Raw genomic sequence first — 25,772 nt, 5'->3', positions numbered from 1 at the left:
GTCAAAGCTTGAAAGTATATTCAAGTAAGTTTCTCTTTTACTTGAGACCATTCATTTAGAAAATAATTGTATTTCATCAGTGGAAATCTTTATTTTCGTTCTTTGGGACATAGTTGTCCCAATGTACCACAATGGTAATTTGTGTACTTGTTTTTGAATGTCATGGAATCGTTACTAATACGTAATGAAAAACGAGCAGAATGATATTTAAAATTCAGTTGAAAATACATTATCTTTCATTTTATTAAATAAGCGGAAAAAATTTGTACTGGTATAATTTCAAATCTGCTTTTAGGTCATGTGCTCCAGAAAAAGAGAATTTTTCTTCACTGATGAAAGCGTTATGCAGATTTTGGAGGCTTGCAGTAGTGATGACGAAGATAATCTGTTACTGGATGAAGAAGATAAAATTTTTCTTGAAGGAGATATCAGAACCAAATGCTGAGGTACCTGATTCCCTTCCAGATTCACCAGAATTTAAATGGTCGGGAACTTACCAACCAAGACAGTTCAGCGATAACATGAATCATGAATTTGGGAAAGTGCTTTTGTTTAGTGTCAGTGAAAATCGTGAAATGCCACAGCCATTTGAAATTTTTTCCTCCAATATTGGCCTAAAGGATTTGGTGCATGATATATAATTCCTGAAAGTATTCGGTATGCAGAACAATCAGGCAACGCATTCAGCACAAATGAAAACAAGGCATTTCTTGGTATGAATCTGCTAATGGGGTACCATATTTTGCCTACATTTAGAAGCTACTGGGCAACTGAACCGGATTTAGGTGTTGTTTATATAGCTCAGATTATGCTACTGCATCGGTTTGAAGAGATTAGAAAGTACTTACATTTTTCCAACATTGCAGATCAGTCAATAAAGGAAGTCTGCACATACAAAAGTGAGACCTTTAATTACCCACTTGAACAAACCCTTCCAGGAATATTTTAGTGCAGTAGATGAGCATATGATCAGATTCAAAGACATAATATTATGTGATAGTATGTCAAAAATAAGCCAGTCAAATGGGGTTTCAAAATTTGGTGCAGATGTGATTCGGAAACTGGCTACCTATTTGAGTGTGATTTATACACTGGCGAAAAAAAAAACCTCAGGTCTTGAAGTAGGGCTTGGTGAGTCAGTAGTTCTGCAACTGACAAAATCACTATCCAGACTGGGATGTGAAATTTAAATATATAACTTTTTAACTCTCCAGCTTTGCAGTATTACTTTGGTTTACAAAATATTAGATCATGTGTGGGACTGTACGCACCAATCGTAAAAACATCCCAAAGACATTCCCTCCAGACAAGGAAATGAAAAGAGGTGATTCATACAGTCTCAGTAGCAATGGCCTGACAATTCTCAAATGGATGGATAACAAACCAGTTTTTCTACTGACTAATTTTATTTCCCAATACAATGTACGACAGTGAAGACCCGTCAGTCTGGTTCTTCTGAAAAGATCAATGTTCAGTGCCCTCATATGATAAGAAAGTACAATAAGTGGATGGGAGGGGTGGACCTTATGGACCAGAAGAAGGTGACCTATGAGATCGACATGAAGGCAAAGATTAAGTATTACCTGAGAATTTTCTTTGATCTTCTTGACATTGGTATAAACAATACGTATGTAATATATTCAAATTTGGCAGAAGAATCAGGATTCAAATCAACGCTATCATCCCTAGAGTTCAGACAATCTAATTGGAAATTATTCAAGTCGACAAAGGAATTTATCAACAGTAGTGAAAACATCAAGAAGGTTGCAGACCAGTTGCAATCCAAAGAGTACAGAGCACCGAATGATAAAATCAGACATAAGGAAGAGATGTGTTCATTGTGCTTCAAAGTGTGTTACAAATCGCACTTACAATATTTGTCAACAGTGTGGTGTTAATTTAGGCTTTACTTCAAGCAGAAACTGTTTTGCAGAATTTCACATCAAATATACAACATGTACACAGCCTCTGTAATTTTTCGATGTATTAAGTGTAATGTGTTCTGTAACTGTCCTTTAAGGAGCACAGGGAAAAATACGTCCCACCTTCTTTTTTTTAGCAGTACAAATAAAGCGTTTGAAATAATAACATATTTTGTATATAAAACATCCAGTTACCACAGAGATACAGAAATTTTAATCACTAGCACTTTAGTTTTCTTATGTACCTGAAGCGGTTAAAAAATAATGTTAATTACAAAGTTTTCAACGGCTTAACAGAAACGATGCTAAAGCTGGTTCCATGGATTTAATTGAATATCTGCAATATTATACACTTCAAAACTGAATTTAAGTTAAATGATTCCATTCAATTAATGTCGACAACAGTAGCAATGCATATATATGACTAAATATTGTTTGGTTAGTTTCTGGTCATCATTGCTGCTTCTCGAGGAGCAGAAGAGCGTCAAGCAGAATCATAAATCGCAGATTTTGTTAGTGGTGACTGCGACATCATTCGCAGACTCAGTGAGCGAAGTTTTTTGGATAATCGGAGCATTCCATTCATTACAGATATACATACCACATGCTTCTCCGAAGTACGAAGAGGACTGTAGTGTGTACAGTGTTCATCTCAGCTAGTCACGTTTAACAGTAGTCCCTGATTACAAATAATAATACTTCTCTGGCTATCTGTTTCAGGTAGGTATTTTTACTAGGATCTCACAGATGTAGTGTATTTTTCTGTTAACCAATTACGAAACCAGGGCTGTTTTTGTTGCAAGCTCCGGTAGGTGAAAGAAATGGAACCCACAGTGAAAATCAAGTATGTTTTCTTTCCGGCATTAAACTAAACGTTCCGCCACTTCTCTCCATAGTCGGTGTTTCGACTTCGACTTTTATTGTACTGCTGTAGCAACTATCTATTACCCTCACCACAGAAGATAGCCGCCCGTGCTTCCCGCTAATGCTCTTCAGTATCCAGCATCTCACTGTCAGTGCTATAGTTGTGTCCCCACAACCAGCAGTTCATTGGAGCAAATCGGTGTAAGTCTGCAGGAGCCATGTCTGGTCTATAAGATGGGTAATGAAACCATTCCTATCGAAAACGCTGCAGGAGAGTTTTTTGTTGTTGCTGCAGTAAGTTCCTGTAACATAGCCATACTTTCCTGTCATGCATGACACTTACGTTATGTGAGCTGCATGAAACCAGGCACAAACCCTCAGAAAATGACAGCACGCTACTCATTCTTGGCAGGAGACACTATCGTTCTAGGCATCTTTGTTTGCTCACTTTGCTTTCGGAACTGAGATATGCACTGTGATGCAATCTATGAGCGTACTAGAGATATTGTACAACACCTCTGCACAAAGCTCCATCGGATTTTAACAGTGTTTTAATTTTGTGGCCGATAAAACTCTAAATATAAAAAAATGGTTCAAATGGCTCTAAGCACTATGAGACTTAACATCTGAGGTCATTAGTCCCCTATACTCATAACTACTTAAATCTAAATCACCTAATGTCATCACACACATCCATGCCCGAGTCAGGATTCGAACTTGCAACTGTAGCAGCAGCGCTGTTCCGAACTAAAGCTCCTAGAACCGCTCGGCCACAGGGGCCAGCTCTTGAAATGAACATAACTTGGAAGTTACTGCACTTTCAGTTTGTGCAATTATACTTTGAAGGTCACCACTACAAACGCCTGACCTTCTGCACCAAATGTAAGCAGAATTGTTACTCATGCACGGTTCGTAAATTTATTATTAATTCTACCTTATCCAGTACTCAAAAGTTCTCTCTTAGCTTTGAAACATGCTGTAAAGCGATACCGATCACACATTACTGGACAATGTCTTTCGATTTGACTTGCCACGGCACACGGCCTGTAGTTATCTTTGTGGAATGGGCAACATATGTTGGTGCAACATGTCGCTCTTTAGAGTCCTATAGTTCACAGAGAAGGCTGTGCTGTGCAATAACTGTTAAAGAAAATATTGGGTACGTTGTGCCCTTTCCTTGTTAATTAGCATTGATGTTAGCCAATCATATCGTTGTGTGCCCTTAATTCAAGCGGCCCTCCATGGACAGTCTCACCGACTGTGTTTTTCGTTTCAACAATGATGAAAAGTCAGCCATCAGCTGTACAACAATACCTTTGTCTGGTTAGCTTTACCGGTTTCGACAGTTTAAACTGTCATCTTGAGAAGTGAAGTTGGCTCAAGTCATAGGTAAGCCGACGTCAAATAAGAAACGGACGGTAGTCCGTTGCTATAGAATCAATAAAACAGAGCGACATCGCTGAAAGTGTATGATATGTGCGATGAGTTGCTAACAGTCCCGTATGAAACCTCACCTCGTACATACTATATGCGGTAAAATTTTGTTTTTCTGAAACTGAACAAGAGAGCGATATAAAAATTAGCCATCCGACGGTAGTAATTCTTAAACCCGAGCCAGAGACTGAGCCCTCACGACCGTATGGGAACAACTGACACTAACTGTCTTTGTGGGGCCGCTTTAATTTACGCGCGCAAATGCCTGACTGCCTAATTTCAATGCTAATTAACTCGGAAATGGTGCAACATATAGAAATTTTTTTTCCTATCAGTTATTTCTCATCACCACCTACCCTTCAACGCCGTCACAAACTCTTCAGACTATTTCAAACCACATTCTATAACCATATACCCCGGTGGAAACATTTTTTTGCAATTAGCTGAAAGTTTGCAGATGACTTTGGATAACCCTATATTGACTGGTTTTGTATATATAAGTGTTGACCTGTATTTACTGGCTCACTATTTCATTAAACGGTCTCAGGTAGATTAACAGTGATAAATACGTTAACACAAACCATTTACAGCAAATGACGGTATATTTATGTCGTGATTAATGGAGTAATAACTTAAAGCTATGTTTCTCTTGTGACGAGGAAAAGAATATCTGTTTGTTTTTCGACTATTTTCTCAAAGAATTTCACTCCTTTCCTAGATATGTTTCTCATGATACTCCATGGTAGCCAGTACGAAGCAGTTTTTCAGGAGCAATCTGAAACTTGCTCCTTATTTGAGCGGTACTTTGGCTCTTCGTACTTGCAGTAGAAGAAGATTTCAAAAAAGCAAGTCACATTCTTTGGGCTACTTGTCTCTGTCCGTAAAAGCAATGTCTAGTTGTGTATGAGTTCAGTACACTGCCACCAGCTAAAACAAATGCCGTTTTGGCCGGAGGACCGAATAAACCCACACAATCTTTAATGATCACACGAGTCTAGATCCATGTTATGATTCCGTGTAGTGTTGCCCTCTATGCCAGAGAACCCCTTACAATCAACTGCATTTTTGTTGTAGAAGTAATTTTCCTTTTGACTACATTATCGTAGAAATCTTTCTCACTTATAACGTTGCAAATACTTGAGCTGTCGGTATTATGTCTTATGAAGTTATACACTCCTGGAAATGGAAAAAAGGACACATTGACACCGGTGTGTCAGACCCAGCATACTTGCTCTGGACACTGCGAGAGGGCTGTACAAGCAATGATCACACGCACGGCACAGCGGACACACCAGGAGCCGCGGTGTTGGCCGTCGAATGGCGCTAGCTGCGCAGCATTTGTGCACCGCCGCCGTCAGTGTCAGCGAGTTTGCCGTGGCATACGGAGCTCCATCGCAGTCTTTAACACTGGTAGCATGCCGCGACAGCGTGGACGTGAACCGTATGTGCAGTTGAAGGACTTTGAGCGAGGGCGTATAGTGGGCATGCAGGAGGCCGGGTGGACGTACCGCCGAATTGCTCAACACGTGGGGCGTGAGGTCTCCACAGTACATCGATGTTGTCGCCAGTGGTCGGCGGAAGGTGCACGTGCCCCTCGACCTGGGACCGGACCGCAGCGACGCACGGATGCACGCCAAGACCGTAGGATCCTACGCAGTGCCGTAGGGGACCGCGCCGCCACTTCCCAGCAATTTAGGGACACTGTTGCTCCTGGGGTATCGGTGAGGACCATTCGCAACCGTCTCCATGAAGCTGGGCTACGGTCCCGCACACCGTTAGGCCGTCTTCCGCTCACGCCCCAACATCGTGCAGCCCGCTTCCAGTGGTGTCGCGACAGGCGTGAATGGAGGGACGAATGGAGACGTGTCGTCTTCAGCGATGAGAGTCGCTTCTGCCTTGGTGCCAATGATGGTCGTATGCGTGTTTGGCGCCGTGCAGGTGAGCGCCACAATCAGGACTGCATACGACCGAGGCACACAGGGCCAACACCCGGCATCATGGTGTGGGGAGCGATCTCCTACACTGGCCGTACACCACTGGTGATCGTCGAGGGGACACTGAATAGTGCACGGTACATCCAAACCGTCATCGAACCCATCGTTCTGCCGTTCCTAGACCAGCAAGGGAACTTGCTGTTCCAACAGGACAATGCACGTCCGCATGTATCCCGTGCCACCCAACGTGCTCTAGAAGGTGTAAGTCAACTACCCTGGCCAGCAAGATCTCCGGATCTGTCCCCCATTGAGCATGTTTGGGACTGGATAAAGCGTCGTCTCACGCGGTCTGCACGTCCAGCACGAACGCTGGTCCAACTGAGGCGCCAGGTGGAAATGGCATGGCAAGCCGTTCCACAGGACTACATCCAGCATCTCTACGATCGTCTCCATGGGAGAATAGCAGCCTGCATTGCTGCGAAAGGTGGATATACACTGTACTAGTGCCGACATTGTGCATGCTCTGTTGCCTGTGTCTATGTGCCTGTGGTTCTGTCAGTGTGATCATGTGATGTATCTGACCCCAGGAATGTGTCAATAAAGTTTCCCCTTCCTGGGACAATGAATTCACGGAGTTCTTATTTCAATTTCCAGGAGTGTATTTTCTTATTAAAATAAGTATATTGTAGGGAGGAGACAACCCTCATTGTATTTTTACAATTTATATCTTCAGGCGTAATTACAAAATATTATTTTGATACTGTAAATGTTTAATTGTAATTTTCTTGTTTTATTACCCACATATGTTTCGGAGAAGTTTCTCTATCTTCAGTGGGTTTTATTTACTATCTGTAGAACACTATATGAAAAATTTATGCAATAAGATATTTAGCAGCTTCTTGAGAGTATAGTATTTACATTACATTAAGTATTGACAGACATACTAACATGAAGAATAATATCGTGTTACTACGTACTGTGACTGACAGTTCTATCTGGTATTTGCAGCAGAGCTACAATTTGTGCCTTTCAGTACATCATCTGCCACTAATAAGCCTTTATCATAGTTTTGTGGCATAATTTCTCACAAATCAATTTTTGATTTTTAATTTTTTGTCGTAACATAATATTCTCGTTTTGTTTCCTTCCTATAATACTACTGTCGTTATATTAAGCTGCTTTGTAGGCAAAGTTTCCCTATTTCATTCTTTCACTAGTATCTTTTAGTTTACAACACTATTTTTCGCTAAATGTGTTGAAGTCTGTACTGACTGTGATCAGGCTTTATGAAATGATGGGTGGGGAGTAGAGCAGACTAAGTATTTTTACTCGCTTTTTGCGGATCTCGCATTTTCATGCTACTACAGGGTGTATGAGTTGAGCTTCCTCACATACATTGTCCCACTGCTTATAAGGTGTTCGCTTGTTCCACCATTTTGTTCTAGGCGGGACTTTTACTGTAGGGGTATCACTGTATGTTAATTTGTTTGTTTGTTTGTCTGTTTGTCTGTGTATGTCTAGGTTTTCTGATAATTCCTTTAAAGCTGACAACAGGTTTCCATTGCATAGTGCTTTGCCTTCCACGATGGCTTTCTGTAAATGGCAATTCTTTTCTTTGTATATTGTTCAAGAAATGATAAATAAAAACCACTGATGATCGAGATACTTTTTCGAGACATGTAGTGAGTAATGAAACAAGAAAAATTGTATTTGCAGAACCACATATCCTTCCCTCATATTAAAAAACAAACGTGTCTAAGCTTGAACCAAAAAGTGAATATATATTTAACACCAAAAAGTAATGTTAATCGTATATTGCTTTAAGAGCTCTAGCAAAATGATACCACACCTAGAGATAGGTGAATTTCTAAGGAAACTTTGGAGAGCATAGTTCAGTGGTACCCGTCGGTGTAAAGAAAACATAAATTTTCCTGCAGTTCGATTCGAGACGACAGAAATATCTCATGTTTCATGCAGAGAGAGCCTGAAAGTTGCGTGCATATAATCAGCATATCATTTGTGTATTGTCCTACATAGTGTGATTTAATTTACAGTTTTATGATTTGATGTCACACCTAACATTCGTATCAGAAATCTAGAACTGGTCAATACCTGTTGCTTTCTGAATGCCGCGTTGGACTCTTCATCTGTTATATTAATAAATGAATGTTATTATTATGGCCGTTACAGCAGTCTGGGTATCGTCCCATTGAAATTAACTATAAGATGGGCAGTTCAGCTCACATAGAAGATGTGTGATATTAACGACTGATGCCTGATGGTAGTTAATTGTTTGCTTTGTAAGATAAATTTTTGTGGGCTAACAGAAATATACTGATGATCAGAAACTTTATGACCACCTGCTTAATAGCTTGTTTGTTGTCCTTGTAACGAAATACATAACTGATTCTGCGTATCACAGATCCGACAGTTTGTTGGTAGGTTTGTGGAGGTACATGGATTACATGTCTTCGCACAGGTCATGCAATTCGCTTAAATAACGGGCCGCTGACATGTGTACGTAGTTCATGACGCCCGATAGCAACCCAGATAAGTTTCGTAGGATTTACATCATTCGAATTTGGTCGGGTAAACACCAACGTGAGTTCACTGTAATGATCCTCAAACCACTGTTGCACGGTTCTGTCTCCAAGACACGGGCAATTGTACTACTGAAAAATGACATCGCCGTCGGGGAAGACACCAAGCGTCAGTGTGCCTCCGACTACTACCACAGGTCCTATGCAATGGCAGGAAACTGTCTCCCATAGCATAATACTGTTCCCACCGGCCTGCGTCCCTGGAATCTTTCGAGCCGCCGTTCACCTAGATGACGACGTTTGTGGAGACGGCCATCGAAGTAGTGTACAAAAATATGATTCACTCGAAGTGTCGACGTGTTGCTATTGATCGACAGTCGAATGCCGATAGTTCCGTGCTCACTGCAATCGTAATGGACGACGTATACAAGTAGGGGTGGTCCGCTGTGGAGCTCCATGTTCTACAGTGTACGATGAACGGTAGGCTCCGAAACACTTGTGAGGGCACAAGTATTGTGCTGTTTCGGCAGAGGTGCCACCGGTCACCGTCTATCTTTCTTGACGGAACAGACAAGCCTCTGAACCCCTCGTTCTTTAGTTACGCGTCATGTGCCCGCAACGCGATGATGCGGCATCCATCATGGCGGTAGGCAGTGTTCTTGACGTTTTGGCTGTTCAGTGCATTAAGGATGTTACATTCACAGGATTAACAAGTTGCTCTTATGACGCCTTAGAATAGAAATAAATTTTAGAAATACTTTTATAGTTTACTCAAGCGATAGTGCATGTGTTACAACCGCAGTGCGGTGTTGGAGGTTGTGTGTTGTGTGATGGTTGGTAGCCCTGCAGGGTGCTTCCCGAGTCCCCGCGCTGGCTGCTGGCGAGAGGTCGCTTCGAGGAGGCGGAGACCATCCTGAAGAAGATCGCACGCGTCAACGGCAAGTCGCTGCCGGCCAACTACATGGTGCAGCTCAAGGTGGGTCTCTCGTCTCACGCATACAGAACAATAAGCACAGAAATGGCAGCCATCAACTGATAATCGTCACTCATATGTTGGTCAAATGCTCTTATGGTGCCAGGAGCCAAAATCTTACACAGTCAAATTCTAACTAGAAGGAAAAACATGAATTATTTTTCTGTGTATCCCTCGCAATGAATGATACATAAACATTTCCTTCATTGCAAAGGATGGTTTACTTCTTTTGTCCAAAAGGTACAAAACATATAAGTGTTAGGCCTCTTCATTCCAATATTGTCAGTCTTATTGCACGTGAATTATTTTTTATTTTGTTTTGATGTTCGTCTCATATTTCTACTACCGAATGCAAAACAGAACTTTAACCTCTTCAGCTACAGATGAGTTAAAGTGCCTAGCACGCCATACATATTTTCATTGAGTCTACTAACAGCAATGCAGTATCATGTTCCTGCCCATGCCGATGTTGTGGCTAATGTTGTGTAGCAGTAAAGGTGAGAAGCTGCACGACCTCAAAATTCTGCAACTCTTATTTCTTTTGAACGTCCAAACTCGGCGAAATGCTTTGCACGTAAACACTGCCACTGTTCGAGTATATTCTTTGTTGCTCAACGCTGCTGCCTAATGTGTACAATATTATCACGCTTCTATAAATCAGAAAATTACGGTCCCTCTGCGTGATAACACATTAAAAATTACTCTTACATCAGTTGTTTTTTATAATAAATATTACTCAAGTTTATGGCAACTGTACGAGCAAAACCGGCTCGTTTCATCAAATATGCAGGGGGCTCTTGCTTTGAGCCGTGTACCCAAATCACCCTGCACAGTGCGTCCTATCCATACGGGGAACTACATTTAACGGTTCTTCTACAATAAAGGATGTCACTCAGTTTAAACACAGTTTATTGTTTCACTTGTGCCAAGTTTAGCAGCCTTCATGTCTCATGCCAACACCACTCATCCTCCTTAACGAAATAAGTCAATTTCTTTCATGTAGTACAATTTATCAATACACGAATTACTTATTTATTTCACCAAAATTGTTCAAATCTTTCTCCGTTAAATAGGTTTTAAAGGTGGCCACGTGTAAACTAGTTAATATTCTTTGAGCTACTAATGGTTATCAAACACATATCCCTCCACCACTTTCAAACTAATCATAACTCACGATTCTTCACAAAGTTATTTATTATGACTATTCAGTCACTTTTTCTGGGTCATCAGTCTTCTGATTGGTTTGATGCTGGCTGCCACGATTTCTTCATTGACTATCATGACTCAAATTAAAGAAAATACCTAATGAGATGCCGTAGTGGCTAGCAAATTGGAGTCTCATTTGGGAGGATGACGGTTAAAATCCACATCAGGCCATCATGATTCAGATTTTCCGTCATTTCCCTGAATCGCTTAAGGTTAATGCCGAATGGTTCCTTTGAAACGCCACAATCGATTTCCTTCCACATCCTTTCTTAATCTAAGCTTGTGCCCCGTCTATAATAACTTCGCCGTCGACAGGATGTTAAACACTAATCTTCCTTCATTCAAATAATAATTCTTACCATGTTTTACTTTCCTAAATTAACTTTTTGTCCGCGATTCCACGACATAGCCTGGCCGCCATCCTTGACCATTAGTCAGGGATTCCCCCACTGTTGTTGTGTAATTTTCAGGAGCTTCTGGAACATCCACAATGTCGCAGACACTGAAAATGAGCTTCTAGTATCGATCTTTAGTAATGGTATCAATGATGAAACCCCTATACATCTACATGGATACTCTGAAAATCACATTTAAGTGCCTGGCAGAGGGTTCATCGAACCACTTTCACAATTCTGTATTATTCCAATCTCGTATAGCGCACGGAAAGAACGAAAAACAATATCTATCCGTACGACCTCTGATTTCCCTTGTTTTATCTTGGTGATCTTTCCTCCCTATGTAGGTAGGTGTCAAAGAAATATTTTCGCATTCAGAGGAGAAAGTTAGTGACTGGAATTTCGTGAGAAGGATCCGGCGCAGCGAAAAACTCTATTCTTTTAATGATGTTCAGCCCAAATTCTGTATCATTTCAGTGACACTCTCTCTCATATTTCGTGACAATACAAAATGTTCTGCTCTTCTTTGAACTTTTTCTAGTACTTGTAACGCCGGAAATGCATATCCTCCTATTTCCATCTATTGTACTATAATTTTTTTTCCTTATTTTGTTACCTGAAGATATGACATTTCTGTGTCTTTATATATTGTAATTGTTTTACTGTATATATATATATATATATATATATATATATATATATATATATATATATGTGTGTGTGTGTGTGTGTGTGTGTGTGTGTCGATGTATAATTGGTTTGTTTTGTAAATATTATTCGTATTTTTACGCTGGGTCTGGCCTAGGGAAAACTATGCTATCGAACGATTACATCGATAGGTCGTGTGGAGAACCAAAGTGTTTAGGATCTTTGGTAGTGTTAACTCTGTCGCAGTCTGGCTGCAGTAGGGCGGGGGAGTAGGTGTGTCGTGTGACGCTCCCACGAGTTGCCGCGCTTTCGGGGTTCGGCAGCATGTAATTGCGCTCGACTTGCTATGATAGTTTCTGACACGGTGTCGGAGACGGGAAGCATTAGCTGGCGCACATCAAGAGCCCGTTTCGCCTGATGACCGTGTCGAGAAGAAGGCGTGCCAACATCCAGCTTCTGCAACAGTGACAGCCGACAATGAGTGATTGTCGCCACCTCCTCGATCGACGACTTGAAACCTTCAATCAACCAACAAGGAAGGCTGGAAGCACGTAAGGTTTTAGAACTGTATGGCAGACGTCAGCTTTTCCAACTGTTCAGTTTCCCTCCCAAAATTACAGCAACGTAGCATGAACCTTTGTTGCTCATTGTCCCAATTGCATTACCAAGCAGGGCCCCTTCATTTTCTGGAATGAACCCGAGTGTCGTTGAAATTCAAACGCCAGCATTAAAGTAATATCATCCCATTTCACCGCTTTAATTTCAAAGTTCAGTTAAAGTATTCATAGCTGGCTACAATATTTAGATTACACAAGCACAAGAGTGCGAGTTTTGATACCATATTTTAGCTTACCTGTGACTGCAGCTCAGCTTGGTACGTACTAAATCTTACTATTGTTAATTGTTCAGAATCATTTAATTCAAGTTCTAAGTTAAATCTCTTATTTCTAAATTGCGTAGATTCAAGTAGCTTTTGAAATGATTCTGGAGGTAGCCCAAGACTAACCTTATTTTATAGAATTTCGTAGTGCTTCAGAAACAAAGTTCACAATTAATTTTAGTCACTAAATTAACTTTCAATTTTCCAGTTTTATTAATTCTTTTGCTAAATAAAGTCAGATTGCAGCGAAATTTATTACTTCTGACAAACATTCAGTTTTCACACAACAGGTGTCAACCTTCAGTTGCCACGCTTTTAGTGCTAATTATATGTGCATTAATCTTTCATTTTCAGATATTATAGTAGCGAGCGTAATTTTCCCCTAATTCTCAAATATCTAATTAACGCCAATTAATTGTTAATGCAACGACTGCACATTTACTTTCTTTATTAATTTTGCCCTTTTCTCAAAATTAATTTCCGCCAATTTCATTTGCATTTTTCCTTTCATTTAGATGTAACCCTTTCCTCCCTCTTTACCGAAAAATCAACTTCGGTGACGATTGCTTTTCCCAAAATTCCATTAGGTGCACGCGGTTTAATTTTTCACTGTCATTAAGGTCGATAAGTGAGGGGGAGCTTACATACTCCGTCAGTCCTATGTGGTAAGGATCTCACACCGCGCAGCAGTATTCTAAGAGAGGAGGGACAAGCGTAGTATAGGTAGTCTCCTTAGTAGTTCTGTTATATTTTCTAAGTGTCCTGCCAATAAAAAGCAATCTTTGCTTAGCCGTACCAACAGCATTTCCTGTGTGTTCCCTCCAATTTAAGTTGTTCGTAATTGTAATTCCTAGGTATTTAGTGGCATTTACGGCCTTTGAATTGGACTGATCTATCGTGTAACCGATGTTTAACGAATTACTTTTAGCACTCATGTGGATGACCTCACACTTTTTGTTATTTAGGGTAAACTACCAATTTTCGCACCATTCAGATATCTTTTGTAAATCGTTTTGCAATTAGTTTTGAACTTCTGGTGCCTTTATCAGTCGATAAACGACAGCGTCAACTGCAAACAACCTAAGACGGCTTATGAGATTGTCTCCCAAATCGTTGATATAGGTAAGGAACAGCAAAGGTCTTACAACATTACCTTAGGGATCGCCATAAATCACTTCTCTCGATCACTTTCCGTAAATTACTACGAACTGTGACCTCTCTGAGAGGAATTCACAAATCCAGTGTCATAACTGAGACGATATTCGATAAGCAAGCAATTTCGCTACAATCCGCTTGTGTGGTACAGTGTCAAAAGCCTTCCGGAAATCCAGAAATACGGAATCGATCTGAAATCCTTTGCCAGTAACACTCAACACTTCATGCGAATAAATAGCTAGTTGTGTTTCACAACCTCAGTCTAAATAAGTATCTTAGGTTAAGTCTTACGAAATACCTACATATGCCTTGTATTGCTCAAGTAATATCAGTATGATGTGTGATTGCATGAGCTGCACCAGAGATAAGAAAGTCCCATCCAGACGACACCTTCCCAATTTTAATACATCGTAATGGGTTCTGACGTTTCACCAACTGATAAAATCTCTTACTTTGCAAGCTAAACCAGCACACATTATCCTTACTTTTAGTTCAGTTTATGCCGCCAGCCCACTGCAACCGCTACTTCATCTTACTAGCGGTAACAGCTACAACTGTATCTAGTAGCCGCAGTTGGATACTACGTAAGCCCTCAAGGGCATTGTTCAGTAGAATTTTGACGTTCGCGTTGAACGGGGTCGACAGCACTTCGAAGTATTGAAAACTCGGACTATCAAAATTTAAGTGAGGAGAAAGAACACAGGTGTGTAACTATTAAAAAAGTCTGAAATTTTTTGTTTGTGGGGATCCACGGCCTCGAGATGCTTAATAAACGTATACATGGTCCGTAGTAGGCTGTAATGCAATGTTTATTTAATCGTGCAGTTAGCTGATTTCGATTAAGCATCACTGTCAAACACCTGTAAAACTACTGTCTGCATACGTCTCCATGTATAAATAACACTTTTTTTATCCAACTACTTTGTTATTTAATTACGGAATACCACATCGTACTAGACATTGGATTCTGTAATTAAATACCAATGTAACTGGATAAAGAAAGAGTTATTTATACATGGCAATGTATGCAGACAATGTAGTGTTTCTCCATGTTCGCTTTACAGGTGGTTGACAAGAAGCTTAGTCGAAATTACCCAATCGCATGAAGAAATAAACATCGCATTACATCTTACTACGGACCATGTTTACGTTTATTATTAAGAAAGCTTTTACATCGGAATTTAGATTGCCAAAGTAAAGATTTTAACTTAAGTGTGGTAACAATTTCATTCGTAAAATAGTGATGGAGTGTCTTGTTTGGTGAAGCTGCAACTTTCCCGCGCGGCAGTATCACGCTAGAGTCTGAACAGCACAATGTCGGTTGATCTCTAATTAGGCTGTTGTTCCATGTCGGGCGTGGCTGCCTCCAGTACATCGTAGCTTTCGGTGTAACCCAATGTAGAGACAACGTCGGCCTCAGAATCCGCAGCACTTCGACCCAGAAACTTGGCACAGTGGTTAGCACAATAGACTCACATTCGGGTGAACGACGGTTCAAACTTGCGTCTGGCCATTCAGATTTACGCCAGAATTGCTTCCCTTATGCCTTTACCCTTCCTCAAACCAATCTAATCGTCATCTAACACATCCTCAATTTTCCTGTCCATTGTGCTGTATATTATTTTTCTAAGCAACTTGGATGCATGAGCTCTTAAGCTGATTGTGCGATAATTCTACAACTTGTATTCTCTAGCAGTGTTCATAATTATGTGGATGATATTTTTGCGAATTGCGGATGGTATGTCGTAAGACTCATAAATTCTACACATCGACATGAATACTCATTTTGTTGCTACTTCCCCCAACGATTTTAGAAATTCTAGTGGATTGTTATCCATCCCTCCTGTCTTATTCTATCTTAAGTCCTCTAAAGCTCTTTTAAATTCCGATTCTTAAACTGGTCCCCCTATCTCTCCTGTTTCTTCTTCTATCACATCAGACGAATGTTCCCACTTATAGGGGCCTTCGATGTACTCTTTCCACCTATCCGCTCTCTCCTCAGCATTTAACTGTGGAATTCCCGTTATGCTCTTGATGTTACCGCCCTTGCCTTTAATTTCACCGAGGGTTTTGTTTTGTCTTTGTGTATGCTGAGTCTGTCCTTCCGACAATCATTTCTTTCTCGATTTCTTCACATTTCTTATGCAACCATTTCCACTTAGCTTCACTGCATTTCCTAGTTATTTCATTCCTCAGAGACTAATATTTCTGTATTCCCGAATTTCCCTGAATATTTTTGCACCTTCTTCTTCCATCGATCAACTGTAATGTTTCTTGCGTTACCCATGGTTTCTTCGTAGTTACGTACGTATGTTTTTCTTTCCATCTTCTGTGATTGACCTTTTTAGAGACGTCCATTCCTCTTACTGGCTACTGAGCTATACCTTATTGCTGTATCAATAGACTTAAAAAACTTAGTGTCTCTCATCATTCCTTTGTACTTCTGTATCCCACTTCTTTTCGCAATGATTCTTTTTGTCTAATCTCTTGAACTTCAGCCTACTCTTCATCACTACTGCAATGTGATCTGAACCTTTATCTAGTGTTGGATACACCTTACAATCTAGTATTTGATTTCGAAATCTCTGTCTGACCATGATGTAATATAACCGAAATCTTCCCGTGTCTCCCGGACTTTTCCGAGTATACCTCTTGCTATTGTGATTCTTGAACAGAATATTTGCTATTGCTAACTGAAATTTATTACAGAACTCAATTAGTCTTTCTCCTTTCTCATTCCTTGTCCCAAGTCCTTATCCTACTATAAACTTTTCTTCTAATCCTTCCTCTACAACTGAATTGCAGACCTCCATGATTATTCTATTTTCAGCTCCCAGTTCAATATCCCCATATACTTTTTCTATTTCTTAATCTACAGATTGCGACGTAGGTACGTATGCTTGAATCATCGATTTCGGTGTCGCTTTGTTGTCGATTCTGATAAGAAAAAATCCCTGTCAATGAACTGTTCATAGTAACACACTCTCTGCCCTATCTTGCTATTCATAACGAATCCTAATCCCGTTATACCATTTTCTGCTGCTGTTGATGTTACCCTATTCATCTGACCAGAAATCCTTGGCTTCTTTCCATTTCACTTCATTGCTAGAAATGACTTCCAAATTAACTTCTTTAATCACTAATTCGAGCAAACGAGTAATATCTACTGTTTTCAACGTCATGCCCGAACCAGAATAATTGCTTCTATATTTTCCGCAAAATGCACGAAAAAATTAATGGAAACTTCTGACTATCGAACACAAGGTGATCTCCGGAAAAAAATTACTACGCATATTATCTTTAGCGCACTGTACGCATCGCATTTCCCTTTCCATAAGAACAATGCCCCCAATGGGATCAGATATCTTGAAGGCATTAATACTATGTCTGCTTATATTCCCGTTCAGTGACTCTTAGGTTCACAAAATTACGAATGGGAGAAACATATAAACCAAAATGTTTAATATTTACATTAAAATTGACTACAATAAGATACATGTTCGTTTCAAAAATTCTTGACTAACAACAAATGTTCTGAATTTCTCGCAATTTGAATGAAAATCTTCGTAACGCATGCTATGTTTAAATCTATTTGCATATATGCGGGGTTTGCAAAATGCTTAGTTATGTTGAGCCTTAGAATGATATCAAAAGCTATGAGCTCATTCTTCTATAATTCCTGCTCCGTATTATAATCGAAGCTGGTTAACACTCCGATTACGAATATTGGTGGTCGACTAGCCGCCGTGTCTGTGTCGCTAGCACCTTGGCTGGTATAGCTCAGATAAGAAACTCAACTGAAGGTGAGAAGGTCTCGAACACTGGGATAAAAAACCTTCTCTTGAATTGGCCTTCAAAAACGTAACATCCAGGTTGATCAAACATTACTATTACCACACAGAAAAGCCTCAATAGTTTTAAATAAATTTCAACAGTTACTGAACATAAATCCATTGATTATTGCCTGTGGATTTCACAGGATATAAACCGATGCCCGACAAAACATAGTGAGGCGCAATGAAACACAAGATAAACAAAGACACAGATATTATTAACTCAGTATAAAAATATTATGCAAACTCAGACCGGAAGCTTATTATGTGATCATTTTAATCATAATTACTTTAGAATTGTTAACTAGATTACCATCTATACCTCTCCATTGGCTCCATTTGTGCATTTCAGTATAGTTTTTTCTTATTCCTTGTTGCCGATAGGGACTTTTGCTTTTGTTATTTCCCAGATTATGTTTCGGAATTTGGCCTTCATAATCGTAAATAAATCTTTATGAGGCACCTCGTTTATGGTCCAACACTATCAGAGTGACTACTATATAAACAAATACGTGTATTTCCTTTGCATGCACAATGTGGGGCAGACAGCTGGATACTATCCCTTATCTGATACTGGGCAAGTAAGGTCAAATGGTCACATTACCGGAAATGTGTTTGTGCTATGATTATTAAGTCATCAGAGTACAACCCAGTGCACGATACTCTGTGATGACACCACGGTCAGAAAGTTATTTGAAGTGGTCACCAGAGGCCCCTAAACCGTCTCAACACGACGCAGTGGCGACTGGCGGACAGGTTCCAATGTGCCATCATCTGGCGCAGTGGCATTAAAGGAAACATGAAAACGTTGTTCCAGTGACTGCAAGCTTAGCCACCTCTTTTAGATGCCCCCGCAACAGGTATCTAAAGGGTTGGAGTCAGACGACTGGATCAGCTGATTTCATCTATCGGCCGGGGTAGATGACGTCGAGATACCTTCCCAAGAAAATGCGTAAGTGACCTGGAAATGAGGAAGTTTAGTTGCCTATCTTCCAACAGAGGAGGCATGTTTAACAGTCAGAAGCCCAGATAAGACTCGGCTGTGAAGCATTGTGAATGGATAACTGGTCCCTCGAGGTGGTCGCCAATAGTGCCAGACCACACAACGAAACTACAGCGGAGCTGATGTCTCCTTCCATCATACGATGTTCTCTGTAGTCTGCAGTGGGTGTTGTGAAGCCTGACGATATCGCTCCGGTAAAGATAGCCACATCCATGAATAGGGTCCATGAGATATATACGTGTACACTGTGGTCTGTACAACGACGAAGACGGGGCTTATCAACAAAAAAAAAATATGAGTTACCTCGAAGAAAGCTATTTATTGACAAATAGACAGTTTCAGAAAATTTCGTTCTTGTGAAATACAACTAACTCTTAATTATCACAATCTAATAACTTCTATCGACAGGGAATGTAAAATTGATACTACATTTTTAGATTTACAGAATGCTTCCGATACTGTTCCTCACAAGCGACTCTAATCAAACGGCGTGCATATGATGGAGTAACGCCTCAGTTGTGCGATTAGATTCGGGAGTTCCTGTCAAGAAGGTCACAGTTCCTAGTTACGAAAAATGGTCGAGTGAAACAGGAGTAATATACGGCTGGCGTTCCCCAAGGAAGTGTAATAGCCTATCTGCTCTACATCTGATCTTCATAAACGGCATAGGAGACAATCTGAGCCGTTCTCTTAGACTGTTTGCAGATGATGCTGTCACTAACTGCCTTGAAATGTCATCAGATGATCAAAGCTAATTGTAAAATGATTTGTATAAGACATCCGTAGGGTGGGAAAGGTGGTAATTGAAATAATGAAAAGTGTGATGTCATCCACAAGAGTACAAAAGGAAATCCGAAAAATTTCTGTTACACGATAGATCAGACGAGGCTGTAAATTCAAATAAATACTTATGGACTGCAATTACGAACATCTTAAATTTTAACCATCACGTACACAACGTTTTCAGAAAGCAAAGCAAAGACTACGATTTATTGGCATAACACTTAGAAAGTGCAACAGGCCTGCTAAAGAGACTGCTTACACAACGCTTGTCCGACCTCTCGTGAAATATTGATGTGCTGTGTAGAATCCGCGGCCGCGCGGGATTAGCTGAGCGGTCTGGGGCGCTGCAGTCATGGACTGTGCGGCTGGTCCCGGTGGAGGTTCGAGTCCTCCCTCGGGCATTGGTGTGTGTGTTTGTCCTTAGGATGATTTAGGTTAAGTAGTGTGTAAGCTAAGGGACTGATGACCTTAGCAGTTAAATCCGATAAGATTTAACACACATTTGAACATTTTTTGAACATACAATAGCGTCGGATGGGACTAACGGAAGACATCGGAAAAGATCAAACAAGGGCAGCTTGCTTTGTATTATCACGAAATGTGCGAGGGGGTATCACGGACGTGATATATTAGTTGGAGTGCCGATTATTAAAACCATGTCGTTTTTCGTTGCGGCAAGGCCTTCTCGTGAAATTTCTGTCACTAACTTTCTCCTCCGATTGCGAAAATATATTGTTGGAGCCAACATACATATGGAGACAAGATCATCATAATGAAATAAGAGATATCGGACGTCGCACTAAAAGATTTACGTGCTCGTTTTTCCCCCGCTGTTGGAAACTGAAATGATAGAGAAATAGCTTGAATGTTGTTCGATGTACCCTCTGCCAAGCACTTAATCGTGAAGTGCAGAGCTATAATACAAATGAAATGGTGATGGCACCGTCGCCACGTAGAAAAATCTGTGGGTGATAAAGCGTCCATGTGTTGTAAGTGTTGTAAATAGTGGTCATTGTCGTGCAGATTGTTCCGTACAGTCGTCTGGCTTACCCAGTGCTGGCGGGCCAACAAACGACAAAATACTGTAACCTACGGTTTATGATGGGGTTGTTGAGTACGGGCCCTCTTATCCCACTACAGTCAAGCAGCCGTAATGCAGTCGGCTAAACTTAGAGCCACCATAAAGTTGCGTTCCATTGTAAAGTTTTTTCGAAGGCCTGAGGCTTCTCAAAAAATAGAGGGACGACACCACCTGACAGGTCCCTCGATAGCGTCTGGTACACGGTGAGCATGGAAACTCACGAATTTTTATATCTGCCGTGCCTGTTTACAACGGGTGTTTAGTACACTGTCGAAATGCCTTGGCTGGGCGACCTAAATATCTCTTGCATCCCTGTACCTACCGTTGTTAGAGGCACCTAACAGATCGATCCCGATATGTAGTTTTTTCGTCTCTATGGCATAGTCTACACGCCAGTACGAGCAATTCTGGGGAACAGCTTGGACCCCGCTATATGTTTCTTTCCCCAACAGCTACACGTGGCTTCCAAGACCCAAATATTCACTGCAAGATTTAATGTTAAATGACCAAAATGATTTTTTGGGCATAAAATCAACGTTAAACTGTAGCCTTGAATATGAAATATAGTGCGAGAGTGACCTGTCCTCTCTCACGAAAAACGCAAATATAATGCATTACGGCAAGATAATTAAACCATGCCTCTATGGAAGTGAACGCCAAGCACTGAATTATATCGTACAAATGTTGCAGAGGTGGCTCATGCCATAAGCCTTAGGTGGAAAAAAGATACAAAAACGGCTTGAAACGAAGAAGAAGTGATGAAGTCTATGATAATACGGAAAAAATAAAAGAAACACTTAGCAAAAGAGCACACGTTTTGGACATTTGACAAGACGAATGACAAAACGGACCATCGCGTATTTCTGGAAAAATAGATCAACAATAATGTCCGAGAAGTTAGCTAAAACGTAGAAACAGACAAAATGAGAGAATGGAAAGCAGCTGAAAGAGATTATTACGGAAGGAAAGTGTTAAATTTAGAGGGATTTGAAGGCAGCAGCAGTAGAAAAGTGTGAAGCGGCCTGAAGAAAGGAAAAAGTTGGTGCAAATATGAAATAATATTGGAGGTAAAGAAACGAGTAAGTGTCTCTCCGACTCTAGTTGGACAAAATACTAGCAAAAAAGTCTGAACACGTGTATGTAACTCACATCCATCTACGGAATTACGTCCGTCCGTCCTTTCTTGTATTCCTGCAGTTGCAGCTGAGGATTAGCACACCAGTATAAGCTCTGTATAACTACCAAAGTCCGCATTTAGGGTCAATGTCCGTCGGGCCGTTGCGCCGGATTATTGCTGCTACCACACCGCAGCACAGCGGTTGCACGGCGGGAAGTTGTGTGCTAGAGAAATTTCTCACCTCCACCAACAGCTGTATCCCGTAGCATTACCACAGCCCAACGAAACTCCAGTCACTGCAAGCGTTTAGACTACCGGGTCCGGTTCGCTCGAGTTATGTTCTTCGCTACACGCTTCAACATTTGAAAACTTATCTACGGACGTACAATAATATAATAACATGGGCCACAATGAAATTGTTTCCAACGCAGTGACGTTCCTTGTCCAATAATTTAGTTTTTCAGTATTCAGAGCATGCGGTACAAATTTATGTAACATAAAGAACACAAACCTATAACTTTAATAATGAGCATTTTCCAACTTTTTACTTACATTATCGTCATTAGCATGGCTCTGATTTATATGCACTATGAAGTACAAATAGCTGCAAGCAACTATGCACTGAAGATCTGGTTAATAGGCTCTAAAAACTTTAAAATACTCATAAAAAATAAAACATTACTTTAACTCAGATACATTTATTAATGTTGATGTAGTTGTTGTGGTCTTCAGTCCAGAGACTGGTTTGATGCAGCTCTCTATGCTACTCTATCCCGTGCAAGCTTCTTCATCTCCCAGCACCTACTTCAACCTACATCCTTTTGAATCTGATTAGTGTATTCATCTCTTGGTCTCCCTCTACGATTTTTACCCTCCACGCTGCCCTCCAATACTAAACTGGTGATCCCTTGATGCCTCAGAACATGTCCTACCAACCGATCCCTTCTTCAAGTCAAGTTGTGCCACAAATTTCTCTTCTTCCCAGTTCTATTCAGTACCTCCTCACTAGTTATGTGATCTACCCATCTAATCTTCAGCACTCTTCGGTAGCACCACATTTCGAAAGCTTCTATTCTCTTCTTCTCTAAACTATGTATCGTCCACTTCTCACTTCCATACAGGGCTACACTCCATACAAATTCTTTCAGAAACGACTTCCTGACACATAAATCTGTACTCGATGTTAACAAATTTCTCTTCTTCAGAAACCCTTTCCTTTTCATTGCCAATCTACATTTTATATCCTCTCTACTTCGAACATCATCAGTTATTTTGATCCCCAAATAGCAAAACTCTTTTACTACTTTAAGAGTTTATTAGTGTTAATAAAGTAATCAAATTATTCTTAAACTTAATCATTAACGAAATTAATGTTCTTTACTCTCTCTATCAATTTATTTCATTATTAGTTGTTTTTATGGCAATAACCTGTTAAATGTTTTTCATAGTTTGTCGGAAGAAACGATTTTCTTCTGTCACATAATGTTTTTATATGAAGAGGAAGATCATCCATCATCACACGAAATTACAGGATATTAGCAAACACAGGCTATGCCATTTACTGAACGAACATTAAGTTGTTTTTTACGTTGTTCTTGTAGCACTTTATTCACATCGCGAAGAAGCATTAAACCTTAACTCCTCTGTTCAGTTTTCTCTACTTTGTTACGAAGACGCTTTGGTATTTCTCCTCATCCGTTCTTCTTCCAAACATATGACTGTGGCTGTGAGTTCACTAAAATAGGTCTCCATTATTATTAATTTACTCGAAGACTCTTGTCATTCAGTTTTGTGCATCACGTCGAGTACCTCTTTCACATCTTTTAAATTATCACTTCAGTCGATGTTCCCTGTCTTGTGATGATGTGTTTTGGGGTAAAGACGTATCTTCCGAATCATGTCCGCAAGTAACTTCGCTCTTGATGGCGCCTTCAGGGACACTTTCCTCACTGAAGAAATTAAGGCATTTAACTTCCAAAAATTGTCCTCGAATTTCCTCTGCACGCAGGTGAAGAGCATTTGCTGAACAAGCTGTACGAATTGTCTTAGGATAAAACACCAGAAAATCTTTAGCAGCGTTAATCATGCACGCTGGTGCGTCTCTGTCGCCAAGAGTTTTTCCTCATTTTCTTTGGCAGGCTACAAAACAAGTAATGTATCACGAAAATCGTAGCAATCGTTGATGGTTTGTTTCTTCCAAAACTCTGGAGACTCTGAGATGGTGTATTACTGGCTCATATTCCACTCTTTTTCCCACGACGACTTTGGCAATAAACCTCCACCACGAATCGGTTGTTTTATCTATAGGTAACAGAAAGTCTGAGTCGGCGGTATCGTCTCTTATTTGTTTCTATTACGTGAAAATAATTACCGTATAGAATATTAGGAAAGATAGTGGGTGTAATTTGGGGTCTCACTTCTTTGGGGGCGGGGAAACAAGTTCATTAATTGCATAATAAATATGTTTCTTTATTGTAAACTAAAATAAATGAAACTACAGGCGATACGTAAATTTCTATTTGTTTTTCAAACTACTTTTTAATACATTTGAAAGTTTTAAATAATTGACAAATTTTTATAAAGCCGAAAATATTGGAGGAGGTGGGGACGGGGAGGGGGGGGAGGGCTACATCTTCATAAGCTTTGCCAAGGTAGTATCTCTTTAATCTTGATTCATCAGGAACATTCGGAATTCTGTTCTAATTTATTCAAAGGGATTTTGCCAAAGGCTAATGCTTTGCACTTATCTTTTCGAAGTTATCATCGCCATCAGTTCGACTTCTGCTTGAAGAAGAAGCTTCTGGTAAGTTAGTTTGTGTCTTGGAGACATTTTTATTAAAATTATTTTTGTGAGCAACTGTTGTGTAACCTGGATAGTTTTTGTCGCAGGGCACCTATAACAAGTAATGCCAGTTTATTTTAGTTAAATAAAAACGACATTTATATATACGAAGATTGCACTGACTTGTAAATATTCGGAAAATACGAAAATAAAATTTACTTCTTTTTCACACACTTGAAACAGTACTACTTTATAGTTCTGGCTGTTGTTAGAGTAGAATTTCCATCAATCCAGTGTCGAAGCTCTTCTCCTGCTTCTCCATATTCTTGCAGCTCAGACTTAATAAATTGCGAGTAACAGCACGTTTGTTACAAATATAAAAGTTAACTGAACAATGAAACTTTACACTTCATGGAAATGTTGTCGTTAAGGCAGACGACTTTTTTTTTGTAACTTAGTACAAACCGGACCCAGTTTTATGATACGATGTCCATACCAAGCTTTAAAGATTTGCCGTGTGATTAGTGAACGCTATTTAATTAGTTTTAAGCTGCTGAACTGCGTATTTTTTATATCTATATCAGAAACCATCTTGAGTGATAGCTATATTCTCCTCATTCTTCAGCGCCCGTTTAAGAATTTAGAAACACGATCTGTAACAGTCTATGTACTCAGACAGAGCAATAAAAGAGAAATCTGCCCGCGTCTTACTCTCTCGTTCTTAGAGTGTCCTCATGAAATATTTAGATTTCAAGAAACATTGCTGGAAAGATAAAATATATGTAGAAAATGTACAAATTAGTTAAATAGGTACTAACCTCTCATATATGCATTTACTTGCACTGTCATTCAGATATGCGAAGTCCGGGTTCTACTGACGACTGCGTCAGTGAGTGCTGAAGTGTTCCCTGAACGGTGGGACATTATTAGAGATCAATGGACTTCCTCTTACAAAAGCAATTGTCAAAACTAAACGGTTACATATTAACATTAACTGGTCTATTAGGAGCGTGCCCTGCATACTGCCATCTGCTCTTTGGTGTCTACCTTCACAAATCAGTGTAACAGAATGAGATCTGAAAACGCAAGGAATCACAATTCTGCTTTATTCACTGTAAGTTGCGTGGAACGTAAGGGCTTATTGTAAGAAAGAAGGGAAATTGTGGCTTGGTTGCTTACAGAAAGACACTCAGCCTTAATTTTTACTTTCTCTTTACTTAGT

General features: G+C 40.1%; 1 protein-coding gene across 1 annotated transcript in view; it reads left to right on the top strand.

Annotated features, from left to right (window-relative positions):
• The window catches only part of LOC126474434 (beta-alanine transporter-like), a gene marked incomplete at its 5' end in the record, with an annotated part of 833,602 nt that overhangs the window by 658,038 nt on the left and 149,792 nt on the right, over nt 1-25,772 (top strand). Inside the window, one exon of the mRNA XM_050101905.1 lies at nt 9,544-9,670. Coding sequence (XP_049957862.1) covers nt 9,544-9,670 — 127 coding nt within the window. The remainder of the gene's footprint in view (nt 1-9,543; nt 9,671-25,772) is intronic.

This window comes from Schistocerca serialis, chromosome 4 (assembly GCF_023864345.2).
Source record: "Schistocerca serialis cubense isolate TAMUIC-IGC-003099 chromosome 4, iqSchSeri2.2, whole genome shotgun sequence".
NCBI classification, from domain to species: Eukaryota; Metazoa; Arthropoda; class Insecta; order Orthoptera; family Acrididae; genus Schistocerca; species Schistocerca serialis.
The sequence above is the reverse complement of the archived record's forward strand: the minus strand, read 5'-3'. Positions and strand labels throughout refer to the sequence as shown.